Source organism: Ascaphus truei, chromosome 6 (assembly GCF_040206685.1).
Source record: "Ascaphus truei isolate aAscTru1 chromosome 6, aAscTru1.hap1, whole genome shotgun sequence".
Lineage (NCBI taxonomy): Eukaryota > Metazoa > Chordata > Amphibia > Anura > Ascaphidae > Ascaphus > Ascaphus truei.
The window spans coordinates 18,744,939-18,769,615 of record NC_134488.1 but is presented as its reverse complement, the minus strand read 5'-3'; the positions used below and the strand labels follow the sequence as shown (position 1 = coordinate 18,769,615).

At 46.1% G+C, this 24,677-nt stretch overlaps 1 protein-coding gene across 1 annotated transcript in view; it reads left to right on the top strand.

The window, feature by feature from the left end:
• The first annotated feature begins 883 nt into the window (after positions 1-883).
• The window catches only part of LOC142498016 (uncharacterized), a 48,734-nt gene continuing 24,940 nt past the window's right edge, over positions 884-24,677 (top strand). Inside the window, exon 1 of the mRNA XM_075606524.1 lies at positions 884-985. Within this exon, the coding sequence (XP_075462639.1) occupies positions 884-985 (102 nt within the window). The remainder of the gene's footprint in view (positions 986-24,677) is intronic.

The window sequence follows — 24,677 nt, the reverse complement described above, 5'->3', positions numbered from 1 at the left end:
AGTGGGCTGTAGAGACACTCAAGTATTATCTGTTGGGGAGAAAGTTCCGATTGGTCACAGATCATGCACCCCTTACCTGGATGTGTCAAAATAGGGAGAAGAACGCTAGGGTGACCAGGTGGTTCCTAAGCCTACAGCCCTTTAAATTTTCTGTGGAACACAGGTCGGGGCACAAACATGGCAATGCCGACGGGTTGTCAAGGATGCACTCCCTAATATCCATGGTCGCTCACCCCTCGAGGTCTGAGCTGGGGGGGAGGATATGTGACAGAAACCAGGGGTTGGTAATAAACTCCATATACAGGGCTCCCAGGATACTGAACAGTTTCTGTCCTGTCTAAGCTGAACAGGGCAGCCTCGTGGTACAGGCACTCCATTCCACAGTTTGTCTGCTGCCTGTTTTCTGTCACCTGTCATGCTGATTAGAGTTCAGGTATATAAGACCTGTTTCCTGTTTCCTCTGGGCCCCGCCCCAGAGCCTGGAAGGCTGCTGAACTGCAGAGGGGTGAGAAAGCCTCTTTCCCGAATCGCTTCATTCATTCTGTTAGTTTGTCTAAAGACTGCAAAGGTACTTATTTTGTTGGTGGAAGTGGACAAGCCACTTCCAACTCTGAGTCAGGGACATCTAAGTTTAAGTTATCGCTCAGACGAGCAGCTTTTTGTTTGGCTTTGTTTTCTGTTTAAACTGTGGCAGTCTCAGTGCCTGGGACTGAATAAACCAGGCATAGCCTGTTTAAAGGAACAGTACGTGACGTCTCATCATTTAACCTACCCTAAAAGACCGTGTTCTAACAGTCCCGGACAGACGGCGGAGCCCCGGAGTAAGCCGTTTGTCACAATACAAAAATATGAGATAATAAAGACACATCATGCAATAACCAGCATGGTACCAGATGCAGAAACGTTCACAGGTGATGACCGTCATCAGCTACTGGACATACTGGAGATGAAGTTCCTCTCTCCAGATGAGGTGTCAGTCGATGGTGTACAAACTCCTGCCATAGAAGGGTGAAAGTCCCAAACATAGTCTCTGGCAAGCCGTGGAACAAGTAATGTACAGTAAAGAAACCTAGAGTCTTATTGGGTGAGCGCTCAGCTGATACTTCGGTACACGGCAGCAGCCGTGAGACAGAAAAGCAGCTCAGCACCGGGGCTTATAGGGTTTGCATAAAACAAATGCCAGTAGGGTGTTGAAGAGTCCCGTATGAAGAAACGCGGACAAAGGTGGAGCGATTGTTGTACAATCGGCCTCGGACAATAAATTAGAGCCATTGAGACAATTAAGTGATGTTCATTTTTACAAGATATTGAAAATAGACCCTACTGATGTGTTCCATCAGGAACTTAGAGCCCTTTTGGAAATGGAGGAAGTTCTGTATGTCCGTAACAAAAAAGAGTTGGACTTCCTATATCTGTTACACCCAGTCGTGTCCCATCTATTACCATCTCCCAAAGATCCATAAATTGCTGACATATCCGCCGGGTAGGCCAATTGTGTCAAGCATTGGATCTTTGGGAGATGGTCTATCACGTTACATCGATACATTTGTGCAGTCCCTAGTGTGGGCTACACCATCTTTTCTAAAATACACTAATGACTTATTGATAGATATTGGATCCATCAAATGGGAAACTAATTTTCGATGGGTGACGATGGATGTGACATCCTTATATTCTATTATGAAACACGAACAAGGTATTATTGTTATAAAATATTTTTGGGATCTTTCTAAGTTGGCACCAGCACTTTGCAAATTTTTGGTGGAATCTATCACATTTCTTCTCACGCATAATTATTTTAGTTTTGCTTTCACAATTTTATTTACAAATTATGGGCACAGCTATGGGAACCTCCTTTGCACTATCGTATGTGAATTTATTTATGGGGTTGTGGGCGTCTATTTTTATTTTTAGTGACCACAATCCCTTTAGAAATAACATTAAATACTGCAGACGCTATATACTGTAGATGATTTATTATTTATCTGGGATGGGGATGTGTGCACTTTACAAGAGTTCATCACTTCACTTAATACTAATGATTACGATCTTATTTTTACTTTTGAACACAATTTACACCATATTTATTATTTAGATCTTATGCTTTATGTAGATATTAACGGTGTCATCCAAACGGATTTATACGGGAAGGCTAACTCGAGAAATGAATTTCTTATGGCCACAAGTAATCATGCAAGATCCCTTAAACAGGGGATCCCTAAAGGCCAACTATTAAGATTTAGAAGAATTTGCTCCACAGAGGAGGATTTTGAGAGACAATCAAAAGAACTAATAAAAAGATTTTGTGTTAGGGGACACAGTGACCCTCTGCTTGAGGAAGCTCTGTTTGATGTTAGACAGAAGGATAGAAATGATTTATTGTCAAAAAATGTTAACAGAAAGAGACAACATGATAAAAAGATGAGTAATACACCACTGCTTATTACATATCAGAGCAGACAAGCAGGGGCAGTACGATCCATCATTTCCAAACACTGGGACATATTGAATTGGATAAGGGACTGGCATCTTTAGTACAGGAGGGCCCAAAGTTTGTTTTTTAAAAAAGCTAGGTCTTTAGCCACCTTCCTGTCTCCAAGTTTTTTCAGTTCTCAATCTGGTTTCAGCAGGACTAGGGGTATCCCCAGGGGGGTTCCATAAATGTGGATTTTGCATGATGTGTCACTATGCCCATCCCATGGAGACAACTGAATGTGTTAAATCTAAAAAAAAACAAAAAAGGATACAAACATTTATCAATTGTAACTTATATATGCCTTGAGATGTGGATGTGCCAAGTACTACATCGGACGCACCATTAGGCCTCTTAAAAAGAGGATTATGGAGCATGTCTATTTGATTAAAAAGAGAGATCCGCTGCATCCAGTCTCAAGAAACTTTACGAATTGCCATCTGGGTGGTATCCGGAATTTCATTTTCTCGGGTGTTGACCATGTTCCTGCACCCTCTCGTGAAATGGTGATAGATTGAACATGCTCAACAAACCAGAAATGTTCTGGATATATAGTATGGACACATTATACCCAGTAGGTATCAATGTAGATTGGGATCTTACACACTTTTTAGTGTGACATATGAGCCATATGTTGAGATCCTTCCTGCTCCATCCCTCTTAAGATTTGTATACAGGAGCTCCATCACTACCATATTTAGTATATATGCATTATGCTGATTGTATATTTAACATCAATAAGGCTAATTTTATATCTACATTACATAAACAACTGTGTGATAAACTCTTTTGAGATATATAACATTGGTTATATGTAGAGCTATCTGTTTAAATTATATGTATGTACTACTAGGGTGTTTTAGAGATATATATTTCTCTGTATTTTTATTTTTCCATAGGTTTCTGGACATAGATACCAGATAGGAGTTCAGTCTGTTTAGATCTCCATGAGGCTAGAGATAGAGGTCCACTTAGTGTTAATACATTTTGGATTTAAGATTCTATTCTGCAGTAATGTTTTATATACTGCACTAATATACATGTATGCTTGTCTAATAGCTTAGGAAGTATGTGGGAGCTGTGTAGAGTATGATCTCTGCTATTCCTGTGTTTACACTAGTTAAAGATGGACTTTTGTTCAGTTTATTTTCTATAAGCTTATTTTAAGGTTCGATTATGTGGATATTTATCCATTATGCTATTTACAAATTCCTCCATATTCAATCTCATATAGATCAAGGGTTACCTTTTTATATTTGTTAAGATTCAAGGATGTAGTGACCTACAATGTTTATCTATAGAATGATATATGTTGCATGTAGATACATGTTTGTATCTTGCTAAGGTATTTTCTGTCAGTATAGGTGTGTTCATTTATTGTATGTTCAGACTTTTCTACTTGGTTCAATTATCTCTATTTTGTATCTCGTTTCCTGAGGTAGGGTTGCAGTGGTTTGCGACTTCAGTTTAGCACTGCATGATATATGGGAATTATTGTGTGTGCTTTTATTTACAATATTATGCAGGTTGGTTCCTGAGGGACATTAAAGATGCTACAGATAGATGAACTTGTATGTCTATACTTGTATGTCTATCTGTCTATATTCACATTTTTATGTTATTTGCATACATTGGTTATGTATTTCTTGGATCAGAATTCCTATTGGCTGCGTGTGGTCATCTTGATTGGTTGATCCCCAAACATACAGAACCCCTGTAAGCTCATATTGAACCCCCAAAATAACCACAATGTGTATATTGTGACAGAAACCAGGGGATGGTAATAAATTCCGTATATAGGGCTCCCAGGATACTAGACAGTTTCTATCCTGTTTGGCCTGGGAGTGCAGCCTTATAATACATACACTCCATCCCACAGTTTGGCAAGCGCTGGAACTGAGGGATGAGAGATCCAGACCAGAGTTTGTCTGCTGCCTGATTTCTGTCACCTGTCATGCTAATTAGGAATCAGGTATGAAAGACTGATTTCCTGTTTGCTCTGGTCTCCCCACAAGAGCCAGGAGGCTGGAAGGCTGCTGAACTACAGAGGGGAGAAGCCTCTTCCCCAAACAGGTTCAATCTTTCTGTTCATTTGTGTAAGACTGCAAAAGTACCGTGTTTTGATGTTGGAAGTGGAAAAGCCACTTCCAACCCTGAGTCAGGGATATCTAAGTTAAGTTATCGCTCAGGTGAGCAGCTTTTGTTTTGATCTGTTTTCTGTTGTATGCACTGTGGCAGTCTCAGTGCCTGGGACTGAATAAACCAGGCATAGCCTGTTTAAAGGAACAGTACGTGACGCCTCATCATTTAACCTACCCTAAAAGACCGTGTTCTAAACAGTCCCGGACAAACGACGGAGCCCCGGAGTAAGCCGTTTGTCACATATGGTGGAGAATGCGGGCAGAGCACTAGGGGGTCTGCGGGTTGAAGAACTTTGAAAAAAAAAAAAAAAGTTTTTTTCATCCTCTGCAAACAAGATGGAAGACGTGGTGGGTGCGCTGGTACGCAATGTCGCTGCCCAGAAAGACGCGAATGAAACCCAGCAACAGCTGTTAATAGCCCAGCAAGAAACTAATGCAAACCAGCAGCAGACGAATGCAGCCCATCAACAGCTGCTAATAGCCCAGCAAGAGATTAATGCCAACCAGCAACAGGCGAATGCCAACCAGCAACAGGCGAATGCAAACCAGCAACAGACGAATGAAGCCCTGCAAAACGCGAATGCAAACCAGCAAGAGACAAACCGCTTGCTGAGAGAGGAGCAACAGCGGTTCGCTCAGGGCTTACAGCAGGAACTCGAGATCCTGAGGGGGACTATCAGTAACCTTCCACTGGCAGCGGCAGCCCCAGTACCGAAAATGACCAGGGCAAGCCACTACCTTCAGAAGATGGGACCCTCGGATGATGTGGAAGCCTATCTTCTCACGTTTGAACGCACGGCACAGAGAGAGGGATGGCCAGAAGCTGAGTGGGCTGGTCTAATCGCACCCTTCCTAAGCGGCGAACCCCAGAAGGCTTACTTTGATCTAGAGCCAGCCGAAGCTAACGTCTATGCAAAATTGAAGTTCGAGATCCTCGCCCGCCTCGGCGTAACCACGGCTGTTCGCGCCCAAAGGTTTCACGCATGGTCCTTCACGATGGATAAAGCCACCCGAAGCCAGATGTATGACCTCATCCACCTCACCCGGAAGTGGCTACAACCCGAGATCAACTCAGCCAGCCACATCGTGGAACGGTTGGTCATGGACCAGTTCTTGAGGAAACTTCCCTCTGCCTTACGCCGTTGGGTCAGTCGGAGTGACCCCCACAATGCGGATGAGCTTGTGGCCCTCGTAGAAAGGTACAATGCAGCAGAAGAGCACCCGCAACCCACAGTCGTGGAGCAACCCCACTACCCGAGGTTCCAGGACTCTTCCAGAGACGGTAAAAGGGTACCGGGGTTAAGGGGCGCTGAAGAACGGCGACCACCTTCACGCAGCACCAGCAACAGTGGTTCGCACACTAAGGGCAATAGCCAACATGGGGAGCCGGGAAAAGGCTCTAAGTGGGACACAGACTATGTACCTAAATGTGTAAATTGTCATGAGAGGGGCCACACAGCAAAAATCTGCCCACTAAATGATGAGCCCATGCAATGCAACAGCGTGGAACCTTATTCGCTGTTGTCCCAATGTATGGGCCCTAGCCCAGAGGACCCCTTGAATAACCATCTGTGGGCATTTGTAAAGGTTAATGGTAAGAGGGTTCGGGCACTTCTTGACTCTGGGAGCATGGTCACACTAGTGTCCGAATACCTCTTGCCCATTAAGAAGAAACAGGGAAACAGTTCACAAAGAGTGGCAATTTGTTGTATACATGGGGATAATCATGAATATTCCACTGTTGATGTTTTTTTTGAAACAGAGTTTGGTTCTTTAGATTTCAAGGTGGGTATTGTACCCAAACTGGCACACGATGTGTTAATAGGGACCGACTTTCCCCATTTTCTAAAAATGTGGTCCCCCGCTCAGAATAGCGCCCAGAGTTCAATAGCGGACCATAATGAAGTATTAGAAGAAACAAATCCTTTCCCTTTTTCAGAAATGGAGGTTGACGAGGGCCCAAATAAGAAGGGGGAAAAGGAGGAGTGCTGTAAAATTCCCTTCCCCATCACTACTTTGGTAGGGAATACCCCAAATCAAGATGTTGAGCAGACACTTACCACCCCAGAACCGGATAAGACCCTCGCTGACATAGAGGTCAGTCCTGGGAGTTTTAAGAAGGCCCAGTGGGAGGACCCCACATTAGCGGTAGCAAGGGGAAATATACGGGACCAGAATAGTACTCCTGGCCAACCAGATAGGTCACTTGCTTACCCCTACTTCGAGGTAGAGAACGACCTAGTATATCGGGTTGATAAAAGGAAATCAGTTACAACTAAACAATTGTTGGTACCACGGACATTCCGTAACGTAGTATTACACCTCGCACATAGTCATCCATTGGGGGGACACCTAGGGGTGGAAAAGACAAAAGAAAAGGTTCTTCGAAGCTTCTATTGGCCTGGGGTTCTGGCAGAAATTACGAATTATTGTTCCTCATGCCCAGAATGTCAGATCACCGCCCCGTTCAAGGCGTACCGCAGCCCATTGGTACCCCTTCCCATAATAGAGGTACCATTTGACCGGATTGCTATGGATCTAGTAGGACCCCTAATAAAGTCTGCTAGGGGACATCAGCATATATTGGTAATATTAGATTATGCCACCCGATATCCGGAGGCAGTTCCCCTACGTAGCACCTCAGCTAAAAACATAGCAAAAGAGTTAGTAGTTCTGTTTTCCCGGGTCGGGATTCCTAAAGAGATTCTATCTGACCAGGGAACACCATTTATGTCCCAAGTAACGAAAGAGCTATGTAAACTCCTAAAAATCAAGCATCTCAGAACCTCAGTCTATCATCCACAAACAGATGGTTTAGTGGAAAGGTTCAATAAAACCTTAAAGAGCATGTTACGGCGGGCGGTTGATAAAGATGGGAAAAACTGGGATTGTTTGTTACCGTACCTGTTATTTGCCATTAGGGAAGTTCCCCAATCATCCACTGGCTTCTCCCCGTTTGAACTATTGTATGGCCGACACCCAAGGGGCTTACTGGATATAGCCAAAGAGACTTGGGAACACGAGGTTACCCCTTACAGAAGTGTAATAGAGCATGTTGCCCAGATGCAGGACCGCATTGCTGCAGTACTACCCATAGTGAGGGAACACATGGAGAAAGCTCAAGAAGCACAGAGGAATACATATAATAAGGGTGCTAGGGTCAGAATTTTTTCTCCAGGTGATAGGGTACTAGTTCTGGTTCCCACCGTGGAGAGTAAATTCCTTGCTAAATGGCATGGGCCATATGAGGTCTTGGAAAGAGTGGGAGAAGTAAATTATAAGGTAAGACAGCCAGGTAGGAGGAAACCTGAGCAAATTTACCATATAAACCTACTCAAGCCCTGGAAAGATAGAGAAGTCTTGTTAACCCTAGTACCCCCAGGTCCGTCAGAGAATCAAGAAACTGACCCAGAGGTTAGCATAGCTGAAACCCTGTCTGTTCATCAGAAACGAGAGGTTCAGAATTTAGTGAAAAGAAACAAAGAAATCTTCTCTATACGGCCAGGTAGAACTAGCGTAATTGAACATGACCTAGTCTCTGAACCGGGGGTCCGAGTTAACCTTAAACCGTACCGAATCCCAGAGGCCAAAAGAAAGGCTATAAGTTTAGAGGTTAAAAAAATGCTAAAACTAGGTGTAATTGAGGAATCCCAAAGTGGGTGGAACAGCCCTATAGTCTTAGTCCCAAAGCCAGATGGTACAACAAGGTTTTGTAATGACTACCGGAAACTAAACGCGGTGTCAAAATTTGATACTTATCCTATGCCCAGGGTAGATGAACTTGTAGAGAGACTGGGCAAAGCCCGATATCTCACAACCCTAGACCTAACAAAAGGGTACTGGCAGGTTCCCCTCACAGAAAGGGCAAAAGAAAAGACAGCCTTCTCAACCCCAGACGGCCTCTTTCAGTATAAGGTGTTGCCTTTTGGCTTACATGGAGCTCCCGCCACATTCCAAAGAATGATGGATAAAATTTTAAAACCACATGCTCGGTATGCTGCCGCCTACCTGGATGATGTGGTAATCCATAGTGAAGATTGGCAATCCCACCTTCCAAAGGTCCAAGCTGTGCTTGACGCAGTCCGGTCTGCTGGACTAACTGCTAACCCCGCTAAATGCACTATTGGTCTGGAGGAGGCCAAGTATCTGGGATATTCTATTGGCAGAGGTTTACTCAAACCCCAAACACTCAAAGTGGAGGCGATACAAAATTGGCCAAGGCCAGTTACAAAAAAACAAGTAAGGACCTTTTTGGGGTTAATTGGGTACTATAGAAGGTTTATTCCCAATTTTGCAACTAAGGCAACCCCACTAACTGACCTCACAAAAGCAAGAGGACCGCTAATGGTAAAGTGGTCCCCCGAAACCGAACAGGCCTTTAGAAGCCTGAAAGAAGCTCTCTGTGCCCAACCAGTGTTGGTCACACCTGACTTCTCCAAAGAGTTCGTAGTCCAAACCGACGCATCTGAGGTAGGGCTGGGGGCGGTACTCTCCCAGGAGTCTCAAGGGGAGGAGCACCCCATCCTTTATTTAAGTAGGAAACTAAATCCCCAGGAGAAAAATTACTCCATAGTAGAGAAAGAGTGTCTCGCAATAAAGTGGGCTGTAGAGACGCTCAAATACTACCTGTTGGGGAGAAAATTCCGGTTGGTCACAGATCATGCACCCCTTACCTGGATGTGTCAAAACAGGGAAAAGAATGCTAGAGTGACCAGGTGGTTCCTAAGCCTACAACCCTTTAAATTTTCTGTGGAACACAGGTCAGGGCACAAACATGGCAATGCTGACGGGTTGTCAAGGATGCACTCCCTAATATCCATGGTCGCTCATCCCTCGAGGTCTGAGCTGGGGGGGAGGATATGTGACAGAAACCAGGGGATGGTAATAAATTCCGTATATAGGGCTCCCAGGATACTAGACAGTTTCTATCCTGTTTGGCCTGGGAGTGCAGCCTTATAATACATACACTCCATCCCACAGTTTGGCAAGCGCTGGAACTGAGGGATGAGAGATCCAGACCAGAGTTTGTCTGCTGCCTGATTTCTGTCACCTGTCATGCTAATTAGGAATCAGGTATGAAAGACTGATTTCCTGTTTGCTCTGGTCTCCCCACAAGAGCCATTAGGCTGGAAGGCTGCTGAACTACAGAGGGGAGAAGCCTCTTCCCCAAACAGGTTCAATCTTTCTGTTCATTTGTGTAAGACTGCAAAAGTACCGTGTTTTGATGTTGGAAGTGGAAAAGCCACTTCCAACCCTGAGTCAGGGATATCTAAGTTAAGTTATCGCTCAGGTGAGCAGCTTTTGTTTTGATCTGTTTTCTGTTGTATGCACTGTGGCAGTCTCAGTGCCTGGGACTGAATAAACCAGGCATAGCCTGTTTAAAGGAACAGTACGTGACGCCTCATCATTTAACCTACCCTAAAAGACCGTGTTCTAAACAGTCCCGGACAAACGACGGAGCCCCGGAGTAAGCCGTTTGTCACAATATATATATGCATAGTGAAAAAAAGGGGTGTGTACTATCCAATAGCGCTTAAATCTAAACAATATAATTTCAAGTAAATCCTGTATTAAACGTGATTCAAATAGATCTAAATAAATCTTGTGATAATTTGGGCTGTATATAAACACAGTGAATATGTGCAAATAAAATAAAATTTATATAAACAACTTGGTCGGATGCTGCTTAACCTTAGATCAGGTTTACTTTCTTTAATCCAGGTGATTTCCAAGTCCAGAGGAGTCAGGGAGCGCACAGACCATGAAAAATAAGAAACATATACAACATAGTGCAATATGTCTGAAACTAAATTTGGGACATCCAAACTTCATACATCCAGTGGTTCTTATACTCACAGACTAATCTGTGTTAAAGTGTGTGTAACGGCTGGACCCCCCCTTGTCTGACCCACCCAATCTCACATTGGCCCGTGTGGTCTAACCGGTCCCCATTACAAGGTTGTGTGTGGTGGTGCACCTGCAAGTAACAGGACTCCTGAGTCTCCCGCTTGGTGTTATAGAGGATATCATCAGGACAGGTATCTGAGGTAGTGGTTACGAGTCCAACTTACTTCACGTGCAGCGCCTCCACCTCATCAGGATCTATGCTTCCGCAGGGAGATTGTCCTGGTGAGGAACTCCTTCTCGGTGGTGACCGCCACTGCAGAGTAATCTCACACTCACACAGTGGGGGTTTCTTTGAACATGACATCTTTATTGTAGGTTGGGATGTAGCAGACTGCCCCATGCAGCTGTCGGCTCTAGCCGCACATCTCGTCGTGCTGTCCCTTTGCCAGGTACGCCCTCCCGTATTGAAGTGGGATTCCCTTTCTCCTAGGGAGATCACCCCTGCGCCAGGTCCCTGGACACAGCGTGGCTTAGACAGACTTGATTGGTCACTCTGCTACCGCTAGTTACAGCACTAGGGTCACAAAAGTATTCCTCCAACCGCTTCACACAACTGCTGGCTAACACTTGCAACTACTTTGCCACCAACATTGTCAACCAAACTAACTGACAGTGTTGTGCCCTTTATACCTCAGGGGGCAGGCGCATGTCTGATGTCACTATCCAGGGACTCAGAGCATACAGCCACTCCCCTCCTTACACAGGGCACCACACCAGGGTGTGAGGGAAAACCTCCATAACTACTGTTGGCAGGCCTGTACTTACCAGGGCTTACTGCCAACAGGGAAGATGTACGCAGTCATTATTATGCATGGCTACATGTGTATAAAGGTATCTTTATGCTGCAAAGGATTCCCATATAGAAACTGGACCCCTGCTGTGTTAATCCGATGGGCCATTAGTCTCTGCAGAAATGTCACTGAAATGTTGCAGCATGTACCCAGCATGTACCCTGCATGTACCTGGATCTTGTTGGTGATTGCCCCAGATTTTCCAAGGCAAGTTTTAGAATACTCGTCGGCGCACCTGTATCACCTGTGGTCGGACAATCAGATGGACAAGGGGTGGGGACATGATACCTGTACCTGTGCAGTCAATTACAGTAGGTGCTTATTTAAGAAGTCTTGTCTGAGCAGGTAGTTACTCTTTGATAAAGTGCCATCGTGGCAGGAAACGCGTCAGAGGACTATCATCTGTTGTATGTCTTTAGGCATCATGCCGAATAAATAGTTCATTTTTAACCTGCCTGCAGCACGTTTTTTTTTGCGGTGCTGAACCCGACTCTTTTCTATTACCGTAGGAAGAGTTACCTCCACTTGAATGGAGAAACTAATCCTCCCTTAGTGCCTAGCAGTGTAACTCAGCTATTTGGGCAGAGGGGCATCTCCGATGAGGTCACTTCAGGTGCTATGAAACGCAAGGCAGTAAACGTCTATGGGAAAACCTTTAACCTCAACATACACACAGCTAAATGCCACAGGGGGGAAACAACAGAGTAGCAATCATATGATACTCAAATGCAGCATCAATTAAAGTCTATGAAACCCTAATGATAAAAATCAGTGAGGCAGACGCCAAACCAACGATCTTAAACTGTTTTGTTTTTCTCCTTTTTGTTTTTAGCTGCAGAAAGCCTAACTTCAGGTATCACAATAACAAATATCATGGCTTACACACGGGATACTACTCTGCTTATGCCATGAGCTAGTTTGGGGCTCATACTTAATTAAATAGCTCTGTTCTTATCAAATGAACGCTTAATACAATACTTAATTCAATAGCAGTTCAATTGAATGACAATTTTAACAGTCTATGTGAATAAGAGTTTTATATCAGTGTTTCTAAGAGCACAAGATAGTGCATAGTTTTAGAGTGAACTACGAGGTCATGATAAAAAAGGGGAAATAAATTCTTAAATAATACATATTTATTTTGCACCTCCAACCTACAACAAAAAAAGCTGTGAGTGCTGTGCACGCGCATAGTAAGTGAAACTTCTTTGACTTTTGTCACAGAAATTGACTTATAACGCGCGTGCTCGGCACACATGTGTCAGTCGGTGTATGTGTCAGTCAGTGAGTATGTATGTGTGTCGGTCAGAGAGTATGTGTGTTTGTTTGAGTGTGTGTGTCGGTCAGTGTGTGCATGTGTGTCGGTCAGTGTGTGCATGTGTGTCGGTCAGTGTGTGCATGTGTGTCAGTCAGTGTGTGCATGTGTGTCAGTCAGTGTGTGCATGTGTGTCAGTCAGTGTGTGCATGTGTGTCAGTCAGTGTGTGCATGTGTGTCAGTCAGTGTGTGCATGTGTGTCAGTCAGTGTGTGCATGTGTGTCAGTCTGTGTCAGTCAGTGTGTGAGTGAGTGTGTGTGTGTGTGTGTGTGTGTCAGTCAATGTGTGTGTGTATGTGTGTGTGTCAGTCAATGTGTGTGTGTGTCAGTCAATGTGTGTTTGTGTGTGTCATTGTATGTCTCTCTCTCTCTCTCTCTCTCTCTCTCTCTGTGTCGGTCAGTGAGTGTATGTGTGTCAGTCAGTGTGCGTGTGTATGTGTGTCAGTCAGTGTGCGTGTGTATGTGTGTCAGTCTGTGTGCGTGTGTATGTGTCAGTCAGTGTGCGTGTGTATGTGTGTCAGTCAGTGTGCGTGTGTATGTGTCAGTCAGTGTGCGTGTGTATGTGTGTCAGTCAGTGTGCGTGTGTACGTGTGTCAGTCAGTGTGTGTGTGTGTGTCAATGTGTGTGTGTATCAGTCAGTATGTGTGTGTCAGTCAGTGTGTGTGTGTGTCAGTCAGTGTGTGTGTGTGTCAGTCAGTGTGTGTGTGTGTGTGTGTGTGTGTGTCAGTCAGTGTGTGTGTGTCAGTCAGTGTGTGTGTGTCAGTCAGTGTGTGTGTGTCAGTCAGTGTGTATGTGTGTGTGTGTGTGTCAGTCAGTGTGTGTATGTGTGTCAGTGTATCTGTGTCTCTCTTTCTGTGTCCTGCCCCCTCCCTCCTGACTCCCCCCACCCCAGGCAGAGCTGCGGACCAGCGGCGGCTCTGTCTGAGACTCTCCTCTCCCCCCCCAAAAACGCAGGCAGAGCTGCGGACCCGCGGCGGCTCTGTCTGAGTCTCTCCTCCCCCGCACCCCCACCCCCAGGGAGACGCGGCCGCACCGGGCCCGGCGTATGTGAGGGGCAGATACCCTGATTGAGAGCCCCCCCTCGGCAGTGCTGCATTGGAAGCGGCGCACTCAAACCCCCGCTTCCCGCGTTACCGGAGCAGTGAGAGGCGAGCACCCCCCCGTGCTGTGCTGTCCTCGTTCAATTGCGTGGATCGGGGAGGGATGGGGACAGCTGCATCTCCACTCTCGGCGCCGCTTCCACTTCAGCCTCCGACGCTGCTACGAGGGGTGGGCGACTCTGCGCATGCGCTGCCTCGCATCAACGGATGCAGATAGCTTCCTGGCCTGTGGACCCGGCGGTCAAATCTGCGCATGCGCCTCAACCTCCCATGTCTGTGTGGACGTGTGGGGGGAATGGCGGCTCTCCTCCTCCGGCCCCGGCGGTGCTCAGGAAGCGGGACACATGGAAGGGGAAGCGTAGTTAGGGAGGAGAGAGGCTGAACAGCCGGAGGACTTGCGGGGCTTCCGCCATCTAACTACACCCACACCCGCAGCACCGGAAGCTCTGCGCCAGCCATATTTGTACACCCATGGCAGCGGGTGTGTGGGGGCCGTTAGGAGCGGCGCCGGCGGCTATCGCCACCGCCGCCGCATGTCACAGCAGGCATGTGGGGGGGAGGGATGGGGTAGCCGTGACGTCACTTCCGTTTCACATTTGTCCCCCATCTCTCCCGTTTTACCCCATCAGAATAGGTGCCACTAAAGAAGTTTCACTTCAATAAGAAACAGGAGAGTCACATGCAACAGTAAAGGACTCTCTGCATGTGTGGATATTAAAGCAGCAGTCCAAGCTGCCGTTTTTTTAAACATTTTTTCCCCTTTAATATGTGCATCAATACAATCCACACAATGATAAATAATTAGCTAAGTTGCCGGTCGATCAGGGAGGATTCGGCTCAGTGGTTTCCTAAATGGCTGTCAGTGCAGCAGAAGAGGGCCAAAGATGCAAAGTTCTGTGGGGAAGATCATGTGACCAGGCAGTCACTAGATACATTTAGTGCACTGCTAGAGAGAGGGCAGGGCTCAAAAAGGGCCCTATTTCAGAAGAGGAAGGGGATGTAACTTTGTAAATGGTTGCTATAGAAACAAAAAATGATTGTTACATTATAATACATTAAAATGTAAATTCAGAGTTGTTTAAAAAAAATGCTACAAGTATTTTCTCATAGTACAGAACTGATTTATTATTAAAAAGAAAACAAAAAAACATACCTGTAGGATATTGCTTGGTCTGCTGCTTGAAAGGGAATCAGGGGAGGAAGGGTACAAGCAAGCTTGATGAACTCCAATAATATTTGTTTGGATCTGTGTCCTCCAGATAGAAGATTCAGACAGTGGAATTATGTCGTAGTTAAAATCTTTGTTTGCTATACAGCACTGCAATACAGCTCAGAGAATTCTTGCTCCATAGAGCATACAATCAAAGTATTTGTCGCCCAAGGCACACAAAGATTGAGGCACATATTTACCAAGCAGTGCTGTGCCATAAGCCACCCTTGAATGAGCTGTAAACTGTCTTATGCATAGTACCATATTAGTAAATATGAGTCATAGCGACTGGGGAATTTAATCAGGTGCAATAACCTCAAAGGCAATAACTATAATTATACAGTAGAATAAGTATCTTGCCCAATTAGAATTCAACAAAGGTTGAACACAATGGACATACAGTACAGTATGTCCCCCCCCCCCCAACGTAATCTACTGTGTTACAAGACTCTCCCTCCTACCCTTTATAATCAATTAGGCTTTGCTGTATATCAAAATATGCTCATTTTACTGTAGGGGAGAGAAGGTTATGATCTTGAACATGAAAAGCTACTTTAAAGCTGATAACAAGAATCTCCTACATTGTAAAGGACCGCAGGGAAATATGTCATACAGTAGGATTGGAAAACAAGTTTATGTATGGCTATCAGTCAGTGTTGGGATTTGTGAAGTACAACTACTTGTTATTTTAAAGCATGATGTTGCCCGGCCTCCTTGATTCCCCCGGTTCCTGGTTTCTTCCCCCTTACCTCCGCTACAACGGGGGAGCGGGCATAGTAGGCTGCGGTTGCCGGCGCAGCATCGAAGCGGCAACTGCATCGCCAAAGCTCCCGCGGTCCTCTCCGCAGGGCGACACCATCTTGTGTAGGGTTCGCGCATGCGCAGAAAACAGCCGGCGGCCATTACAGTGTCACGCATGCGCAGTAGGATAGGCAGACGCGGCGGCCAATAGGGAAGGCTCCGCAAGGGACTACAGCCCCCGAAGGCATAGGGGCATGTAACCACATGACACTAGGGAGCCAATGGCATGGCCGGATCCCCTACTTGGGGAAAAGATACATTTGGCGCGCTCAGGTTGAACAGTCAGTAGGTGCCAGGAGAGGATAAGGGAAGGAGGTGCAGGTGCACAGAGGCAAGTAGCCTCTGCACTAGGTCAGAAAACCCCCTAGGTCCCAGCTAGGCCTTGAGTCAGAACTTAGCTTGTGGCTGCTATAGGGAAAGGCCCTAGGATAGGGACCCTGCCCCTTTAGTATTGAAGGAAGAGTGAGGAACACAGCGGAACCTGAATACCCCGGTGAGAGGTCTGGGACCAGGCCTACTGTCGCGGCCGAGTTTATTCTTACCTTTGCCCGGTCTCGGCCGCGACAGTAACCGGGTGCGCGCCGAGGTGTCCCGGGCGCGCTCCGGAGCCTCGGAGGATCGGTCCTCCGATCAGGGCTTCCCCCTCCCCTCTCCGGGTCCGCCGGGTCCCCCAGAGCCCCCCACCGCAATCCCCCACATCGCGGGACACCTCGATGAAGCGTGACCGCGCACCGATGATGCGCGGCACGCTGAGGGAAATAAACGAGCAAGCCGGGACACCTCCCGGCTTGCGGCTCCAGCCAGGTAAGAATAAAGTGTGCCGCCAGTGTACGTAGTAGCGAGAGAGACTCTCTTCAGGGTGGGACCACCCCTAAGGGACAACAGCCCCAGCGGAGTCCAAGACGTCGCCGAGGAGATCGTGGATCGGCGGATCCTTTGTGAAGATATCTGCGGGCTCGGGTGCTGGAGCGCCAGGCCTTTATCGTTAATAAGTGCACCAATAAAGTATACACACATAATGGCAGCGCTGACCACAGGACAGGATGGGACGGGTTGTACTGTGGACACGTGTGGGATACACGGTGGTGGGATACGCCTTGCATGGTGCGTGTTGTACCCTTAGTCATAATAGAGTATAGCGTATTAAGAGTTAAGAGTTATCTATGTACAGTAAAGTCCATTTCATTTTACAAGTGTGTGTGTTCATTGTGATTGGGTCCTGTGAGGGTCTCCTCCCAATCTGTTGGGATCCCTCACAGGTGGAGGTGCTGCACCGTATTGTAAGTAAATCACCAGAGGCTTAGGCTCCTGGGAGCCAACAGATAAAAGGACAGCACCGGTAGCTTTCTGTGTTCAGGGGGAAACAGGGCTACAATAATAATACGTTGATTTCATATAGCTAGGGTGACCAGTCATCCCAGTTTTGCCGGGACAGTCCTGGTTTTTTCTCTCCTGTCCCGGTTGGGGGCGGGCAGTGGTGGCTGCGCGGTGTCCCCCCCGCCCTTCTGCCCCGGCTCCCCATGGCTGTCCTCCCGGGGTGATAGGAGGTGGTAGCGGTGGTGGGAGGGGGGAGTGTACCTTTACCTCATGTCCTCCTGGTGCTCCTTCCCCTGTCCCCTTCCTCCCAGTCCCCTTGCGGGGGCGGGCAGTGGGGGTGCGCGGTTGCTGCCGCTGGCAGGCGGGCGGTGCAGGGGGAGGCGGGGAGCCAACTGCTCGGATCGACGGCTTTCCTCTCTCCCACCCCCCCCTGTCCAGTCACTCATGTCAGTGTGTGTGTGTGTGTGTGTGTGTGTCAGTGTGTGTGTGTATCAGTGGCTGAGTGTGAGTGTGTGTATCAGTGGCTGTGTGTGTATCAGTGGCTGTGTGTGTGTATCAGTGGCTGTGTGTGTGTATCAGTGGCTGTGTGTGTGTATCAGTGGCTGTGTGTGTGTCAGTGGCTGTGTGTGTGTATCAGTGGCTGTGTGTGTGTATCAGTGGCTGTGTGTGTGTATCAGTGTGTGTATGTGTGTATCAGTGTGTGTATGTGTGTATGTGTATCAGTGGCTGTGTGTGTGTATCAGTGGCTGTATATGTGTGTGTATGTGTGTATCAGTGGCTGTAGGTGTATCAGTGGCTGTGTGTGTATGTGTGTATGTGTCTATAAGTGTGTGTGTGTGTGTGGCTGTGTGTGTGTATCAGTGTGTGTGTGTATATGTGTGTGTGTGTATCTGTGTGTGAGTGTGTATCTGTGTGTGTGTGTGTGTGTATCTGTGTGTGTGTGTATCAGTGTGTGTGTGTGTGTGTGTGTATCAGTGGCTGTAGGTGTATCAGTGGCTGTGTGTGTGTATGTGTGTATGCGTGTATCAGTGGGTGGATGTGTGTATCAGTGGATGTGTGTATCAGTGGCTGTGTGTCAGTGGCTGTGTGTATCAGTGGATGTGTGTGTGTATCAGTGTGTGTGTGTGTGTGTGTGTATCAGTGTGTGTGTATCAGTGTGTGTGTGTGTGTGTGTGTGTGTATCAGTGTGTGTGTGTGTGTGTATCAGTGACTGTGTTTATCAGTGGCTTTGTGTGTGTATCAGTGGCTGTGTGTATCAGTGGCTGTGTATATCAGAGGCTGTGTGTATCAGAGGCTGTGTGTATCAGTGGGTGTGTGTATCAGTGACTGTGTGTATCAGTTGCTGTGTGTATCAGTGGCTGTGTGTATCAGTGGCTGTGTGTATCAGTGGCTGTGTGTATCAGTGGCTGTGTGTGTGTATCTGTGTGTGTGTGTATCTGTGTGCGTGTGTATCAGTGTGTGTGTGTGTGTGTATCTGTGTGTGTGTGTGTGTGTGTGTGTGTGTGTGTGTGTGTGTATCTGTGTGTGTGTATCAGTGGCTGTGTGTATCAGTGGCTGTGTGTATCAGTGGCTGTATATATCAGTGGCTGTATGTATCAGTGGCTGTATGTGTGTATCAGTGTGTGTGTGTGTATCAGTGGCTGTGTGTATCAAAGGCTGTGTGTATCAGTGGCTGTATGTATCAGTGGCTGTATGTGTGTATCAGTGTGTGTGTGTGTGTATCAGTGGCTGTGTGTGTGTATATCAGTGGCTGTGTGTATGTGTATCAGTGGCTGTGTGTGTGTGTATCAGTGGCTGTGTGTGTGTATTAGTGGCTGTGTGTATCAGTGGCTGTGTGTATCAGTGGCTGTATGTATCAGTGGCTGTATGTATCAGTCAGTGGCTGTACGTGTGTATCAGTGTGTGTGTGTGTATCAGTGGCTGTGTGTGTGTGTATCAGTGGCTGTGTGTGTGTGTGTGTGTATCAGTGGCTGTGTGTGTGTGTATTAGTGGCCGTGTCTGTGTGTGTGTATCAGTGGCTGTGTGTTTCAGAGGCTGTGTGTATCAGAGGCTGTGTGTATCAGTGGCTGTATGTGTGTATCAGTGTGTGTGTGTGTGTATCAGTGTGTGTGTGTGTGTGTGTATCAGTGGCTGTGTGTGTGTGTGTGTGTGTGTGTATCAGTGGCTGTGTGTATCAGTGGCTGTGTGTGTGTGTGTGTGTGTGTGTGTGTGTATCAGTGGCTGTGTGTGTGTGTGTGTGTGTATCAGTGGCTGTGTGTGTGTGTGTGTATCAGAGGCTGTGTGTATCAGAGGCTGTGTGTATCAGAGGCTGTGTGTATCAGAGGCTGTGTGTATCAGTGGCTGTATGTGTGTATCAGTGTGTGTGTGTATCAGTGTGTGTGTATCAGTGGCTGTGTGTGTATCAGTGGCTGTATGTGTGTATCAGTGTGTGTATCAGTGTGTGTGTGTGTATCAGTGTGTGTGTGTGTGTGTATCAATGTGTACCAGTGTGTGTGTGTGTATCAGTGGCTGTGTGTGTGTATCAGTGGCTGTGTGTGTGTGTATCAGTGGCTGTGTGTGTGTGTGCATCAGTGGCTGTGGCTGTGTGTGTGTGTGTGTGTGTGTATCAGTGGCTGTGTGTGTGTATCAGTGTGTGTCAGTGGCTGTGTGTGGCTGTAGCTGTGTGTCTGTGCAGGCCAGCAGTAGCTGTGTGTCTGTGCAGGTCTGTCTGTGTGGGTGTCTGTGTGTGGTCAGTGTCTGTAATGGTCTGTGTGTGAGTGTCTGTAAGTCAGTGGCTGTGTGCGTCTGTGCAGGTCAGAGAGAAAATGGAGGGGGGAGAGGGAGATGGGGGGAGAGAGGGAATAGAGGGGATTGAGAGAATGGGGGTGGGAAGGGAGAGAATGGGGGGAGGGAAGGGAGAGAGAAAATAGGGGGAGAGAGAATGGGGAGAGGGTGAGAGAAAAAGGGGGGAAGTAGAAAGAGAATGGGGGACAGGGCTGCCAACAGGGGGGTGGAGGGGTCTGCCGGGGTTGGCGTCCCGGTGAGTTTTCCCAAGTTTTGAAAAATGTGTCTATTTTTTTCTTTCTCGGTTGTTGCTTCCACCCAGTCTAATATGAGTAAGCCAAACATGTTCCCTCTCCAGAGGTCCATTGAGAGGGTTGTGTGGTGTATCCATTGCTGCAGGATGATTTTCCTGGCAGCCGCAGTGATGATCTGATTAAGGTAGAACACGTCCGTGGTCAGTACCTAACAAGATCCCCAGCAATCTTATTCAAAAGAATAATAAATGTTCATTAATTCAATTAAGCAAAAAAAGCCTCCCTTGTTAAAACAGGAAGCTTGGAGATAAATGTAGCATGAGTTGTACACAAGCACTCTCTGAAAGTGTCCAATGTGGTAATATGTAAGAAAAACAAGTGTCGCTTAGGTGTCTGGCAGGGACCACACATGGCGCTAGGACCAGACCGCAGACACCACCGAACGAAGGGGGCCCCGGATATCTACCCAGCAGCCTGCGGGAGGGCGTCTAGCTAAAACACCACAGTAGCGACCTGCCACAATCCCAAGGTAAAAGCTTGATTGGAGAAAAAACACGCACAGACTGGATGGCTGCTGGAGGTGCTGCCTGCAGAGTAAGCAGATCGAAGAGCAGGAAAGGCAGCGCACAGCTGAAAAAACGCCAAAATGGGGCTGAAGAGCAGAAATTGAAAAAAAAAGAGAACTTTATTGAGCACATGGATAAAAAAAAAATGGAGGACTACTGGGTGGGATGATCTGCCTTAGTTTGTTTGCATTTGTGTCTCAAATGTTCCTCATATTCTTCATTTGTTTGCTCTATATAATTGAAAGTTGCGTACTCCAAATTTAGAGGGATGCTTATGTTTAGAGAGTCTGCGCTGAATTTTCTGACCTGTATCCATAAATATTGGATTACGGGCCAGTTCCATAGGCAATGCCACATATTTAGTACAGTTGCTGTCAGGGGCAAGTTTAAATTTAGGAGTGGTACTGTATATGTTCTATGTAATATGCTGTAGTGCTTTTCCTGGTACATTGATGAATGTATCAGCTTAAGTGAGCTTTCAAATTGACATAGGAAGCCTTCCATGTTCATGTTTGATCAATCTATTAGGCATGCTCCTATAACAGTTGTATATATTTGATATAGAGGTTTGCACGTGGCCCGTCATCTGGAAAAGGGTATCTAAAGGGTTATCTTTCTTCTATGTTGATAGGCTGTTTGCTATCTCCAGTGTGTAATGTCTACCTTGGACCAGGGCCGCAAACAGGAGAAACATTTTAAGCATGGTCTTCCCTCCCCTCCCCGTTTCGGCGGTATTGCGACCCCCCCCATTTCACACCTCACGAGCCCCCTCTCTTTCCTCCCCCTCTTCCCATGTATTTCTCTTCCTTCCTTCTAATCCCCTCTCACTCTCCCGCCTAAGATATATTTCTCTCCCCTGCGTTTCACTCTTACTCCCTCTTTTCCTCACTCACCCCCTCTCTCCTCTCCCTCCGTCAATTACCCCACGATCACTTAATCACTTATTCCCTCCCCCTCACACAATTCCCCCCACAAGAAATATACCAAATATCTTCCCACCCCACAATGCAAAAAACTTCCCACCTCCAAATACATACAAAAAAAACCCCCACCCCCAAATATATTCAACCTCCCCCACTCCCCCAAATGCATACAAAAAAACCACTTACCCAATACATATGAAAAACAATACATATAACACCCCACCATACATACAAAAAATACCCCAAGCCCCAATACATATACAAATCATCCAAGCCCCCAATACATATAAAAATACCCCCAAGCCCCCCAATGCATATAAAAATACCCCCAACACACACACACACACACACACACACACACACACACACACACACACACACACACACACACACACACACACACACACACACACACACACACACACACACACACACACACACACACACACACACACACACACATCATATAAAAAACAACCCTCCCACAAGACATATAAAAAATACCCCAACCCATATAAAAATACCATCAAGCCCCCAATACATATAAAAATAACCCCAAGCCCCCCAATACATATAAAAATACCCCCAAGCCCCCCAATACATATATAAATTCCCCCAAGCCCCCAATACATATAAAAAATACCCCAAGCCCCCAATACATATAAAAATAACCCCAAGCCCCCCAATACATATAAAAATACCCCCAAGCCCCCCAATACATATACAAATCCCCCCAAGCCCCCCAATACATATAAGAATTCCCCCAAACCACCCAATACATATATAAATTCCCCCAATCGCCCCAATACATATATAAAATATCCCCAAGCCCCCCAATACATATAAAATACCCCCCCAATACCCCCAAGCCCCCAATCCATATAGGAATTCCCCCAAACCCTGCAATACATATAGAAATTCCCCCAAGCCCCTAATACATATAAAAAATACCCCAAGCCCCAATACATATACAAATCACCCAAGCCCCCAATACATATAAAAAATACCCCAAGCCCCCCAATACATATAAAAAATACCCCAAGCCCCCCAATACATATAAAATACCCCAAGCCCCACGATACATATACAAATCCCCCCAAGCCCCCCAATACATTTAAGAATTCCCCCAAACCACCAAATACATATAAAATAACCCCAAGACCCCCAATACATATATAAATTCCACCAAGCCCCCAATACATATAAAAAATACCCCCAAGCCTCCCAAAAATATAAAATACCCCCCAAATACTCCCAAGCCCCCAATACATATAGGAATTCCCCCCAAACCCTGCAATACATATATAAATTTCCCCAAGCCTCCAATACATATAAAAAAATACCCCAAGCCCCAATACATATACAAATCATCCAAGCCCCCAATACATACTGTTTAAAAATACCCCCAAGTCCCCCAATGCATATAAAAATACCCCCAAGCCCCCCAATACATTTAAGAATTCCCCCAAACCCCAGAATACATATAAAAATACCCTCAAGCCCCCAATACATATTAAAAAAATCCCACCCCCAATAAAGTTTTGTGCTCTTAATATCCTGCTTATATGTGGCAATGTCATTTTATCGAATGCCTTTTGGCGTCTAAGTTGATGATTATGTGTTTTTCTTTGTCTTGTTTTGGAGACCAAGCCACCTCCAGGGCAGATCATATACTCGAGACTGATGGTCGGACCGGAACAAAGCCTGTCTTCTCTGGAGTTAACAGTTTTGGAAGAATACTTTTTAGTCTACTTGCATGAGTTTTGTTAGAATTTGAAAATCCTGATTTAGTAGGCAGATGGGTCTGTAAGACTCGGGTTGTTTTGGGTCTCCACCAGGTTTCGGGAGGACAATTATTTTTGCTAAATTGAAATCTTGTGGCAGTTCCTGTGTTTCAATTATGTGGTTAAAAAGGTTAATTAACGTAATGTTATTTCTGGACTTAGCAATTTGTTTTATTCTGTACTGAGACTGTCTGCTCCTGGTGCTTTGTTCTTTTTAAGGGTGTTGATACTGTAGTTTCCTGCACTTCTAGGTTTATTTAGTGTATCTTTCTGCTCTCTGGAGATTTGTGGGAGGTTGGCTTCTTTTATTATTATTTTTTCCCTAGGACTACCTCATCTGGGATTATTGTGTATAGGTCTTTATAGTATTTCAAGATTTTTTGACATATTTATTTGGTTCTCGCTGTTCTGTTCCCCTCTGGTGCAGAGGGATGTCATGTGGTTGGCTGTTTTATCATTCTTTGTTAGGTTTGCTAGTAATTTACCTGGCTTGTTGCCCCATCTAAAATGTTTGTTCTTTGGTTATAATAATTGTGTTTGAGCCCTTTCTGTTAGCGAGGAGATCTCCGTAGTTTCTATGTACTGCTTTATGTTGTGTGCCGTGTTATTTGTCTCATATGTTTGGTATGCTTGTGTTAGTTGAGCATTTCATTTATTCAGTTAGGTGTTTAATGTGAAATTAGCTTCAGCACTTCTCTATCTGTAGCCTCTGCAGGGGAATATTTCTGTTCTGTTTTTTGGGTGATGTGCTACTATGGCTCTCATATTTTGGTTTGTGCTATCGGGATATTAGTTTCCGTCATGGTCCCCTTCTTTTTCTTTAGTTTTCCTAAACTTGGAAAGGGTTATCTCTGTGGGTGCTTTGTAGTAAGGGCAGGTGAAAAGAATTGGCCTTGCCATAGGGGTGTAACTTGAATGTACTCAGTCTGTCAATGTCAGGAATTAAAAGACAGTGGGTGCTGCTTGTGACACAGGGATAGGGGTCAGGCCATACTAACTGTCTGCAGGGACAGGGGGGAAATGGGAAAGCCCATTAACTTGGAGGACTGGAGATGTTGCCAGGGCAACCAGGGGTGTGACAGACTGGAAGGAAAAAAGTCAACATAATGTATCCATTCCATCTGCACTGGGAGTGAAACTGCAAGGAAAGTAACATCCAAATACAGCTAGCAGGCAGAACTGCCAAGGAAAGGGGGGGGGGGGGTGAAACAGAGAAGGCAGAAATGGGTATTTCTGTTTCATGACACACACACACACTCACATTCCCCCTCTCCCTGCACTCACACACACAGTCACATTCCCCCCTCTCCCTGCATCAGAAGTGATCTGTTTG